The sequence below is a fragment of the Montipora capricornis genome, chromosome 2 (genome assembly GCF_036669925.1).
Source record: "Montipora capricornis isolate CH-2021 chromosome 2, ASM3666992v2, whole genome shotgun sequence".
NCBI classification, from domain to species: domain Eukaryota; kingdom Metazoa; phylum Cnidaria; class Anthozoa; order Scleractinia; family Acroporidae; genus Montipora; species Montipora capricornis.
Window position 1 is genome coordinate 52,712,415 of NC_090884.1, and position 12,360 is coordinate 52,724,774.

A 12,360-nucleotide genomic window follows, 5' to 3' on the forward strand; every position below is an offset into this window, starting at 1 on the left:
ATCCCATCTAGGGGGGAATAAAGAAATACTCCTAGTCGCTTCATGCTACTGAAACCGGAGATAAGCGCCGGCCTGATGGGTCTTTCTAGGCTCGTAACAGAGCTTTTTGTGAGCCTTACAGTTCTGTGTATTTGGGTGGTCTCGAAACGGGATGCTCGTTCCTCGAGGTACTCGGTTACTCTGAGGCAAGACTTAACTGATTAGAGTGTCATGTGAAGTGCTAGGTTTATACCCCATAGGAACCATGTGAGCGTTAGCCCTACTAATGGAAATGGACCCACACAAGGGTGACACAAGGACAGAGAAAAACTTTGACCAGGGTGGGCCATCGCCGAGGTTTGAGCGTGACTGATGCCGGAGAAGTGTGATTTTATCGGCGAGATGTGAGGTAAGCTAGAAATTACTTCCAGCATTTCCTTTATTTACTGTAGGTACGAGTGACACCCGAGAAGTTGAGAAGTCACTTAAATTGCATTCAATTAGGCAAATAACCACACAAGCAGCTCCCGGGTTAGCTGTGTAAGTTATTCTGAGGCAATGCCCCCCGTTAAGTAACAGCGGTGCTCTCCAATCTATCTTTACAAAATTGGTCGCCTTTAAGAAGGAGGATGCGGAAGTGACAAAAATTGAAGATAAGGTGCTGAAGAATGCCCCGACGGCACGCTATGCACGGAAAGAGCCCCTCTTATCTGTTCTCCGCCCCGAGGGGGTGTTAAGGTGGTCAGCCATCTCAACGTTCGCGAAAAGTGTTTAAGTGCTTTGCTCAATTGTGGTCAGTTTCACCACATTGCAAGATTTTGTGGCAAAAAGACTTAGTTGCGGGACGGTGAGCTCGGTTCTAGTATTTCAGGAACTGTTCGTAGTAGAATTACAACTTGCCCTCTGGCGTGATAACGTTTTGTGCTCCAATAAAGGTTTCAGTTTGCAAATACAGGCGTTCAGTGTGTTAGAACCTTGCCCACTGAGGGTATCGTATGGGTTTTCGGGATGTACGTTGGCTTCTACTTTCAATTCCTGGGCCCTGGAAGATAACGTCGCAAGCGATTGTCAATGATGGCATTCGTTGTTGCTTCGACTTGTCGGGAAGTGGCAATCATCTTCTCTAGCTATAGGCCTGGGTCGGGGGGAAGTCGACTTACCGCGAACTCCCCGCCGGTGCTTACTCGTTTCTGTCGGTTCCGTTTGTTTCTAGTTACATTCGACATGTTCGAGAGGGATGGTTGATCTGGGGGGATCTTTTTGCCCTGCCGAAGTGCAGCAATCGGCCGCGGAGAGAAATCCAGTGGATACGGTCAAACGGAACCCCGACGCCACTCTAGAGGAGGTGATTGACGTAGGTGTTGTGTTGTCAAGCATTCAACGAGTTTTATCGGGGGAACATTCATCTGTCAGCGAGGTGATCTTTCTTTCGGGTTATAGTATGATTTGGTTTGGGGTGAGGTTTGAGGATTGGGGAACTTAAGGATAGGGGGCGTATGAATGGGGATCCAATTTGCGTCTCGGACCCGAGAGTCTCTGGGGAAGCGAGACAGGGATCGCTTATCCCATACCTTAATGCTAATTAACTCAGAGGAAGGGACGATGCACTATTCCCACCAGATCTACTACCCCCAAACTTGTAAGAAACACTTGAATACTATCCTGGGTGCCAGAGGTTTTGTCGCGGCACGCTTTTTAGAACGACCGGCGAGTGTTTATATGAAGCAAAGACGGCGAGGAGGCCTCTGGAAATGATACAGGAGCCCACCAAAAATGGGTCGTAATTTCATGATACGCTATCACGAATATATGCAAATTAGAGTCATACGTTATTCTTTAAAAATTGTAGACACTGTAGATATTTGTTCCCATTGTAGACAGTGTAGATAGCCGTTCCTACTGTAGACACTGTAGATAGTTGTTCCTACTGTAGACACTGTAGATAGTTGTTCCTACTGTAGACAGTGTAGATAGCTGTTCCCATTGTAGACAGTGTAGATAGCTGATCTCATTGTAGACAGTGTAGATAGCTGTTCCTATTGTACACAGTGTAGATAACTGTTCCTACTGTAGACAGTGTAGATAGGTGTTCCTACTGTAGACACTGTAGATAGCTGTTCCTACTGTAGACAGTGTAGATAGCTGTTCCTATTGTAGACATTGTAGATAGTTGTTCCCATTGTAGACCGTGTAGATAGCTGTTCCTATTGTAGACAGTGTAGATAGCTGTTCCTACTGTAGACAGTGTAGATAGCTGTTCCTACTGTAGACACTGTAGATAGCTGTTCCTACTGTAGACACTGTAGATAGCTGTTCCTACTGTAGACACTGTAGATAGCTGTTCCCATTGTAGACAGTGTAGATAACTGTTCCCATTGTAGACCGTGGAGATAGCTGTTCCAATTGTAGACAGTGTAGATAATTGTTCCTACTGTAGACAGTGTAGATAACTGTTCCCATTGTAGACAGTGTAGATAGCTGTTTCTAAAGTAGACAGTTCAGTTTAGTGTACATGAGAAGTAGCCGACTCTTTCTTTTAACGCATTTGCATATATTCGTGATAGCGTATCATGAAATTACGACCCAAAAATGGTAACATAAAATAGAGCCAGACCCCGTGAGTATGTTCTCGAGGGGGATGCCATGAGAGGAAACTGGAGCGAGTGTGTAGTTTCGAAATGAGCAATGGATGGTCCTTGAGACGGTTTGTAGTAGTGATGCAGTGACATACTATTGTACTGGAGATTCAATCTGTGACAAGTGGTCACAAGTCACTGGATTTGGGTCTTCTCAGCGCTTAGTGGCATTTAAAATCGGTGTCGGCGTAGGATTGTCTCTGACCAATTGAATGGGCAATATAAAAAGCCACAGCTGTGTGCTCCGTTTATAACTTTAATTCACGGAGACAAGAATCGATCTTACCGCACCACGGCGTCCTTGACAAACACAACCATAGACTAGGAATCTGTGTTCGTTTCGCTCTGAGAAGGATCGATCAATGGCGGTACAAGCTTCTTGCATGGAGCTTGCGCTCGAAGGGGAGAGACTTTGCAAGGCTGGCGATTGCCGAGCCGGAGTAAGCTTCTTTGAAGCGGCTGTACAAGTCGGGACCGAGGATTTGAAAACATTGAGTGCGGTTTACAGCCAATTAGGAAATGCTTACTTTTATCTTCAAGAATACGAGAAGGCTTTGGAATTCCACAGGCATGATTTAACGTTGGCCAGAACTCTTGGAGACAAGGTCGGCGAGGCCAAAGCCAGCGGAAATCTTGGGAATACATTGAAGGTTTTGGGAAAGTTTGACGAGGCAATAGTTTGCTGCACGCGGCATCTTGATATCTCTCGCGAGCTCGGAGATAAGGTAAAGAAGTTTCCTAAAAGTTGGTTACTATTGAAATTCTTTCCGAGAAATTAATAACCCGTAATCTTGATGTAAATTCTACTTTTTTCACATATCAGACAAAGATCTAGCTATATCGTTCATTTGTTCAAACGTGACAATACAGTCTAAGGTCAACGTTGCTAGAAAATTCAGAAGTTACTGAAATTAGGATAATTTACTCGTCGTTTTCATTGTTTCGAAATAAAACGGCTTCTCTATTTGTAACCTCTGGGTATTTAACGCGTCATTTTTGTGTCTACATTTTACCAATCGATTAACAGTTTGCGGTTTTTGTATACAGGGTATGTAGCGCCAAAAGGTTAAAATACTTAAGCCGTGTGCGTGTCGAGTAACTGATTAAGACGAATTGTAAGCGCGTTCTAATTAGTGTCCAAATAATTAACGATTTCGTCGATCTCTCCACTTCAGTATCGTTTTTATCAAAGTTGAAAATAGTCGAATATGCCAATACAGGAGCCGAGAGTATTTTGGGAGCTAGCCGGCGAAGATTTTGCCATTGCGCTTTTCAAGTTCTTTTTTTCGTTCGATAATTAGTTGAAGTGGTTTGAATAAATCTGGTGGTTCTATGGAGAAATAGGGATTCCAGTATTAAAGATGAGATAGTTTGATTCGTATTGGTTCAACAGCGAATTGTTATCCCCACTATTCTCTGGAGAAGGAAATACCGCTTTCATCACATAGTACAGTGATATGGGCAAATTAGACAAAAAGAGTAAATTATTTGGCTTGTCAGACCAAGTGAATGAAATGGGTGATGTAGCAGCTGATCCAAAACTGATTGCATGGTTTGCTGTTTTTAATTTCCTGATAAGAATATCGAGGCATTAGACTTTTTCTGAGTAAATGTTTTCGTTGCACAGTTCGAAAGTGTACTTTAAATGTCGATGACATCAATAAAATCAAACAGTTTCGTACGGGAAGCATTTTACCTTTACAAAAAATAAAAACATTACAAATTAAAACCTTTTATTTTTTGGAGGAAACGCAGGGTTAGAGTTCTCTAATCGTCTAGTTGCATGATGTAAGCTTTGATGTGAATTTAGTCATGTTTTCCGCTTTTGTTTACCTTTAGTTACGAAAATATGTAGATTTGAGATCTAGAAATAATGATGTATCTTTGACAGTTCTCCCGGGGTCTGATGGACTCACGACATAGTGGTTTCATCTTTCCTAAAAAAAATTCCTTGGTAGCCTTAATTGCATCTTTTGTTTAGTCTTTGAGTGGATTCCTCTCGTAGGATTGCCAAAAACTCGGTTTTCACGGTTGGATGACAGTTTCACAGTTATTTATTTGCAAGAATGTAATAATTATTTTCTGGGTCATCTTAAATATTACTTTTAAAAATTTGAATAGTTTTGGTAATGCTAACTCACAAAATAAATTCGCTCCTTATGCAGCTTTATTATAGCTAATTACTGTGACAGCTTTGTTTTATATATTTGCTCACGTTTCCTTTAACATGTTTAACACGCCATTGTTAATTTTCATTCTGAAAAAGATTCTTGGCTTTTTTTAAATCAGCCATTTTTTTATTGCTAACAGATTTCACAGATATAGCTTATCAAATACTAAGCCCACTATTTTTAGGTTGACTCGGTCAAAGGCAAGCGTGGCATTTCATAAGGCGTAGGCAAATTTAAGAAATTTACTTTTGTTTTAGCATCTTAATTATCAGCAAATTTATTTACTGTCCAACTTATCACTTACTATTTTTCTTTTTGTTCAATGAAAATTAATGATGCAGTATTCAAATGCGTGAGAGGGGAAATAGGTCTTTTTTCCCTTTAGAAACTAACTTTGAGAGAAACACTTCTTACTTTCAGTTATGAGACATTCTTAGGGTTTTTTTTTCAAACAACAGACAGGACCTCAAATTATCATGGACATTTATTGGATAGGGACCATGGGGAAATGCAACTGGGACATTTTCTCCAATAAAAAGGTCCCAGGAAAAATGAAAATACAGAACAATGGACCACCAGAGTTCCCCCTTAAGTTAAGATTCCTTGTCTGAAATGAAAGAAAGATAGTCCACAACACCATAGACCCATACTAAAAGAAGGTTTTATTTAACTATAATTTATATTTTAATACCTTTTCAAAGTAAGGCATCAGCAAAACATTTAAAGACAAATTTGCAACTTAGGTGATGTTTAGTAACATTATTGTCGTTAGTAACGGCAGTACCCAACGGTTTGCTCTGTAACCTCTGGTGATCAGACCATCCTTTTGTCAGTCTTACCAAGATTTTGGAAATTCTTGCTGGGGGACCATTTTGAATTAGTCCTGAAAATTTGGAGATAAATGCGTTGAATTTGTGTTGAGTGTAATAAATTATGCAATTTACTTTAGGTGCTTTTGCACTCAGTACACAAAAATGCTTTAACCCTTTGACGTCCAAACCTGCCGAAACCAGCCAGACTTAGTATTTTACTCTGTCTAATGCCAGACGATTTTACTCGTCAATGGGGAACCCCCAGGAGTCAATGGGTTAAACTTTCCCATTTTGCCTCTAATTTTTGACTACCACTCAATCTTGTGGTTCTTTTGGTTTGTCAAATACCTCTTGGTTCCTTTTTTTTATGTCTATTTCGCTTCAGATTGGTGAGGCTAGAGCTTTGTATAACCTGGGAAATGTTTATCATGCCAAAGGGAAGCATTTTGGACGTAACTTTCACCAGGATCCTGGGGAATTTCCTGAAGAAGTGCGCTCTGCTCTCGAAAGAGCTATTGAATTCTATGAGTAAGTATTTAGGTGAAATTTAGAAAATTGGCTCCATCCCAGAAAAGCATTTCCATGTCTTCATTTTCATTTCGCTTACTTTTATTTTTTTCAAACAAAAATGAATTAGATGGATGGGTTTTCAGTGTTTGTACATCTGTCATTAAAGGGTCCATCTGTGCAGAAAGATGATTGAAGGATTAGGTAATTTGCAATTTTTGAGGGCAAATTGGGATTAATAGTACTGTTGTTACAACCCAAATTGTTTATGAGCAGCTGACTGGAACTTAAAGGTTAGGCCCCAGTTGTTCGAAGGGTGGATAGCGCTATCCACTGGATAAATGACTATCCAATGGATAACTCAATTAATTTTGCTAGTGTTTATCAGCTGGATAGTGATTTATCTGCTGGATAGCGTTATCCACCTTTTGAGCAACTGAGGCCTGGTGTTCTTGGGCTGACAAGTTGGGTTTTAAAAAGAGTTATGAGCGACTACTGCCGGTAAATGCCATCTGACAACTAAGTTATCACAATCATTTTGTGGTTATACCAAGGTGCTTAGGCTGCGAGTTATGTGGTATCTAGCTTGGAAATTTAGGGAAAATTTGGTCATTTCACCTTGCTGTTTACAAGAAAGAGACTGACTAAGAAACATATCAAAATGTAAAACCCACATGCAGAGTAATATGTTTTTGTTCGTTAAATGCATTGTTTTCTGTTGTAATCATTTTTAATGATGTTGACATAGCAGTAGCCTTCTCATGTCAAAGGTTGAAACAGCTGCTGGCCAAAATCCCTTCATAGTTTTCGTAATTATCATAGTTGTCTTGCCTGGCTATATAGTTTTACTGATATTCACAGGTACAGTGTATTGCATTGTCATCATCGTTCTAGGACAACTTTTGCTGGAGCTTTTCAGGATACCAAAGGGATAATCTGGCATATTGCTTGATGTTAATTAGCTTTACTTTTACATCGTATTTCATTCTCAGAGCAAATCTTGCAATTGTTAAAGAGCTTGGGGACAGAGCAGCCCAGGGAAGAGCTTGCGGCAATCTTGGCAATACCCACTACCTTTTAGGAAATTTTGAACTGGCCATTATGTTCCATGAAGAGGTATGCAAAGTGTATAGTTGTACCAAGATCATAGTTTTGTACCTATTTTGGGAATCTTCTGGTTAAAGAGGTGAGATGGCCTGTGGATTCAGACCGCAGACCAGTTGGCTCAATCGAGAGTGCACTGGTCTTTCTTGTGGGAGGTTGTCAGTTTGAATTGCACATAATTCCTTGGGAGTGTTCGACTTGGAAAGAATCTTGTAAATGGAGTTCTGATCAATGAGACCACATGTTATTAAATAACTACCTACTCAGACTGGTCTAGTCTCCCATGCGGACACTCAAATTCTCACTTTCAAATTTCCTGTGGGTGCTTCCATGTTGAATAGATGTAAAATGTTACGGTTGCCTTGTTGTTTTGACATCAAGAGCTTTTGTCCACAATTTATCATTCAAGGTGGTGGCACCCAGAAAATTTGAAAACAAAGACAGTCAAGTCATTGTGAAATTTGAACATTTATCTCGTGTACAAGTGCTTTCTTTGAAAAAAGTTCAAACCATTTGGATCGTAAACATAACTTTCTATGGTATAAAGTTATTTTTGTTGGAATGGAAATGCCCTGTAATTTAGTAAGGTACATAAATCAATGGCGACTCACACTTGTCAGGAGCTGACTTTAAAATACCCTTTAATTAAAAGCTTACAGTATCTTTAATTGATTTCTGTAATTCTTGGGACTCACAACACTTAATTGTCTTCATTATTAAAGCCCAAAGTTTAAATAAAAAAAGATAAAATATGAGCGCATATAAAGCACAGAGAATGATACAAAATGTTTGCATTGTAACCACGCAGCTATTTACAGAGGAATTCTGGGAAGCCATCGATCAGAGAAAAACATGTCACTAAACCCCATGGACAAACACGCCACACAAGTAATGAAGGGCAACAAAATAGTTGGCCATTTGCCTTGTGAGTTCTCCCAAAAAGTGAGGTATCTTCTCAGTGCAGAGATCAGTGTTGAAGTGATCCGTTAAAGAATATTTTTTTATACTGAAGGTTTTGAGTGTTATTTGTGACCCAATACCATCTAGTTTACTCCCTCTGAAAGGAATGGTCTTGTATATAAGCCACATCCATGATTTTGAGCTCAATATTTCGGCGCAAAGATGCGGCTTATACACGAGTTTTTATGGTACTTGGTACCCATTTATCCGACCTGGGTCAATAGAGCAGTTTGGAGCAAAGTTTTTTGTCTGAGGAAACAGCATAGTGACTGATCTAAAACCTGAAACCCTGCGGTCAGAAGTTCAAAGCACTGACCAGTTACACCACCCTGCCTCCTTCTCTTTAAACTTGACAGGCCCTTATTAAAGTAATGAAGTTATTTCTTGCAGAGGTTAGCTATTGCTGAAGAATTCAATGACAAGCCAGCAGAAAGACGAGCCTGTAGCAATCTCGGAAATGCCCATGTTTTTCTGGGAGAGTTCGAGACTGCAGCAGATTATTACAAGTGAGATCTGTTTAAATCCCATCTACCACGTTCAAAATGAGCAAGTTTGGTTTGTCTCAGTATTCTCAGGCAAATTTAAAATGTGGTGGAGGCAGTGATAATGATGCAAGCGTAGTACATAAGATGATATATCAATAATAATTATTTTAATTTAAATGTTTTTGGGATGTTGACTTGGGAGAATAATTCTGATTACACCTTGAAGGAGTCAAACATATGACTTTCAAATGATGATTATTATTAAATTTTTTAACCTCCGATATAGTGAGTGGTTCATTCAATTTTCGTTATCAGGTCATATACCCTTTGACCTAATATGGAAACTGATTGTGTCAAGTGTCGCCAAGCTGGAAAATGATTTACTTAACTTCCAAGTGTCCAAGCCTTCAGAATTTAATGAAAACTTAATAAAACAATAATAATATTATTCCATTTGTGCTTGTTGGATGTGAGACTGGTTATAGCCAACTCAGCCCTACACACCTTGTTGGCTATTTACCGTGTCATATCCAACGCATGCTCATGGAATAATTGTAAAGTAAATTATAATTACTAATTCAGATGCTGTACTACTGAGTCAGAGGAGACTTGTTGGAGCTGGGATTTAAGTGGCAATTGTCTTTCTTTTCCGCTGTGAATGAAATTGTCAAAATATGTCATTTTGGCGGGATGTTTTAGTTATAGCTCATTGGCAAAACATCCAAACCAGTAATTATTTGAAGGTTAACTATACATAGTTATTATTTTTTTGTTTGCTTCGGTTCAAAGCGTGAAATTTGTTGCGAAGAGTTCTGGTACTAAGCAAAATCATTTCCCCAAGCTGAGGTTGACTTATTAGCTCCACTTGCAGAATTAGAAAAAAAACAGACAATTTCATATACATTACACACAGTCATGTCTTTCTTTGCAGGAGAACTCTTACCATATCTCGTGAACTGGGAGACAGGGCTATTGAAGCGCAGGTACAGTATATGCAGTACATTTGTAATAGAAACTGCTGAAGACCTACTTTTGAATATAATTATAATAATAGACCTTTTTACAGATACGGCGGTCATTTTGATTTCTATTGTTTCGAATAGCTATTATGGGATGCCCAGGGGGCAAATACATATTAATTTGCCCCCTGAGCCATCCCGTAATGTCTTCTGAAACAATAGAAATCAAAATGGCTGCCGTATATGCAAAAAGGTCTATTAAAGTGCTACTGTGATCAAAAAATGACCTCTCCTCTTTTCGTCAAATTTTGAAAATGAAATTTTAGGCTTTATTGGCGAGCGGAAGACTGATGGTCTGCCATTACTCATGCTCTTAACTGACTGGTAGGCTCCAAAGGCCGGGACGCCAAAGACTCCGTGCAATATGTGCGAATGTCTACAGCTGATTAAATATGCAAAACACCATCCATTCGCTTTGCATAACGTAATCAATTACTGTGTAAACACAAATTGAATTCTTAGTTGAGTCTCTGATGTCACCTTTTCCTCTATCTAGCTTCTAAAGATTTTAAACGTAGTAATGGCTGACCTTTAAATACAAAAATGACTCCAAAATTAAACAGTCTTCTGCTCAAAATAAAAGCTTAAAATTTCACAAGTAGAGTGTAAAGCAAATGCACTTTAGCTTGTTGTTTTCAGCCTTTCAAGTTCAAAAGTTGCATAGAGCTGGATGGTAGAGGGATAATTTGCTTTCTTAGGTCAAAAATCTTTCTTGCAGTGGTTAATTTGCCTTTTCAATTCATTAATTATTAAAAATTATCATTAATTATTAATTATTCTTAATTATTAATTATTTCATGTTTCAATCCTCACCAATGCAACACCAAAGTTTCCAGACTTTACAAACTAACCCCATAATTCGTTTGCTTTCTCGTTCCCTGATGCAGGCAGGAAGAAAACCTGATGCAATTGTATCTTTGTAAAATATCAGTGCATTATTTATAACGGAAGTGCAGATGGCTGTCAAGCTGTAGTTCAATGCACAACACTTTGATAATCAGAACCAAGTGACAATTGAAACTAAAACCCAACATGATCAAAAACTCAAACATAGCTGGAAGCAGCCAGTTAGCTTTTTACAAAGAGTTGAATCAGGGCCTGGTCCCTGTAAGACAAAATGCAGTCCAATTGGTTGTAGCGATATTTGAGCCCTGCGCAAATACATGCACAAAACCGATGCGGTAACCTTTAGATATACCACCTTCCTAAGTAGTCAATTTTGTGGTCAATGAGTCGGTATTTCCAAAACATTTCGATTGAATAGATTTTTACTTCCAACCTGAAAAACATTTGAAGCTTATACTGCTACCTGTTTTTTGCTGCAGGCATGCTACAGCTTAGGGAACACATTTACGTTATTGAGAGATTATGAACAGGCAGTGGACTTTCACACTAAGCATTTGGTTATTGCACAGGAGCTTGGAGATAGGTATGTATGTGCAAATTACTTTGATAAGAAAAATCGAGAGAGAGTAGCGATGAATGTCAACGACCAGTTCAATCAAAGAATGATTTATTGTGTCACAGAAAAGAGATTCAGGATCATGTAAATATGAGGATATTGACTTAATTAATTTGAGAGATATTGCCTTAAAGTCAATAATTCAAGATGAAAAAAGGGCGATTGTTGACCCAACTCTGGAAATTTGCTGGGCCAATCAAAAGTCATTTTCTTCTTGTGGTTCAGAATCATCAAACCTGTTGATGGATCAAGCTATAAACCCACAACCCACCAGGCATCCTTCATGTCGTTTGTTTGTTTGTTTGTTTTTAAATCTACCTTCGAAAGACAGAGATGGTCCCTCGCACTTTTATCTGGGCAAGTTAAGCAATTGTCTCTTCTAGACACCTGCAAATTTCCTTAAATTGTCCAGGTAATTGCGGGGATCATCTCTCTCTTTCATCTGTAGCCCGCACTTTAAATCTACCTTCTTGAATCGGCGCGTCATCTAAGTCACATATGCTAGAAAGTTACCGGCAACAGGGCTCAAAGTTTATTTCTGGCTTTGGGAGCACTTGTGCTACCAGGGGTAAATTTCTAGGCGCACTGCCAAAATTTTAGGCGCACAGCTAAAAATTTTAGGAGCACAGCTTAAAATACTGGTGCACCAAAAAATCAGAAAACTTCAGACGTTGTGTAAATAATCATTTATTTGCATTTATGATTATCTTTTATTTTGAACGATCCCTGTGTTTGTTTCGACTTTCAGGCTCTTACTTTACGTTGGAGATAGCAATAATACTGTTACGTGTTTTTTAAATTAACCTTCTCAATTTCACGTAGTATCACACACACTTCATGGTACGTTCAAGACAACAGAAAAATATGCATTCCGAGTTCCTTTTGAACTTAACATTAACACTGTCAGTTTACTGCTCACAAGTTTCATTTAATTTTGATTTTTAAAAGTAATACACTTTTGGTTTAAAGCTGATACAGACTTAGACGTAGAACCACGTCGTTAACACAACATCAACGCGATCATTCGAAATCCGGTGAGTCCCATGAATCAGCAACTGAAATTAATTCATCTGGCCATCTTCTGTAAGCAAAGTTAGGACGCCTTGGTCTTTGACCACTGCTAAACCACTTGACAACTGCTGGTGTTGGGTCAAAAGCTTCTAATTCTGGTCCTTCCATACTGATCAGGGGCACCCAACGTCAATTTTCGGAAATATCTGTTCGG

General features: G+C 39.2%; 1 protein-coding gene and 1 long non-coding RNA gene across 2 annotated transcripts in view; one reads left to right on the forward strand and one right to left on the reverse strand.

The window, feature by feature from the left end:
• The first annotated feature begins 2,630 nt into the window (after positions 1-2,630).
• LOC138026745 (G-protein-signaling modulator 2-like) overlaps positions 2,631-12,360 on the forward strand; it is a 30,963-nt gene continuing 21,233 nt past the window's right edge. Inside the window, exons 1-6 of the mRNA XM_068874202.1 lie at positions 2,631-3,340; positions 5,984-6,126; positions 7,098-7,221; positions 8,560-8,675; positions 9,586-9,637; positions 10,999-11,102. Of these exons, the coding sequence (XP_068730303.1) occupies positions 2,978-3,340; positions 5,984-6,126; positions 7,098-7,221; positions 8,560-8,675; positions 9,586-9,637; positions 10,999-11,102 (902 nt within the window). The 5' untranslated portion in view covers positions 2,631-2,977. The remainder of the gene's footprint in view (positions 3,341-5,983; positions 6,127-7,097; positions 7,222-8,559; positions 8,676-9,585; positions 9,638-10,998; positions 11,103-12,360) is intronic.
• The window catches only part of LOC138026755 (uncharacterized), an 8,815-nt gene continuing 1,989 nt past the window's right edge, over positions 5,535-12,360 (reverse strand). The window contains exon 3 of the long non-coding RNA XR_011127337.1: positions 5,535-5,669. This is a non-coding gene — a long non-coding RNA (uncharacterized lncRNA). The remainder of the gene's footprint in view (positions 5,670-12,360) is intronic.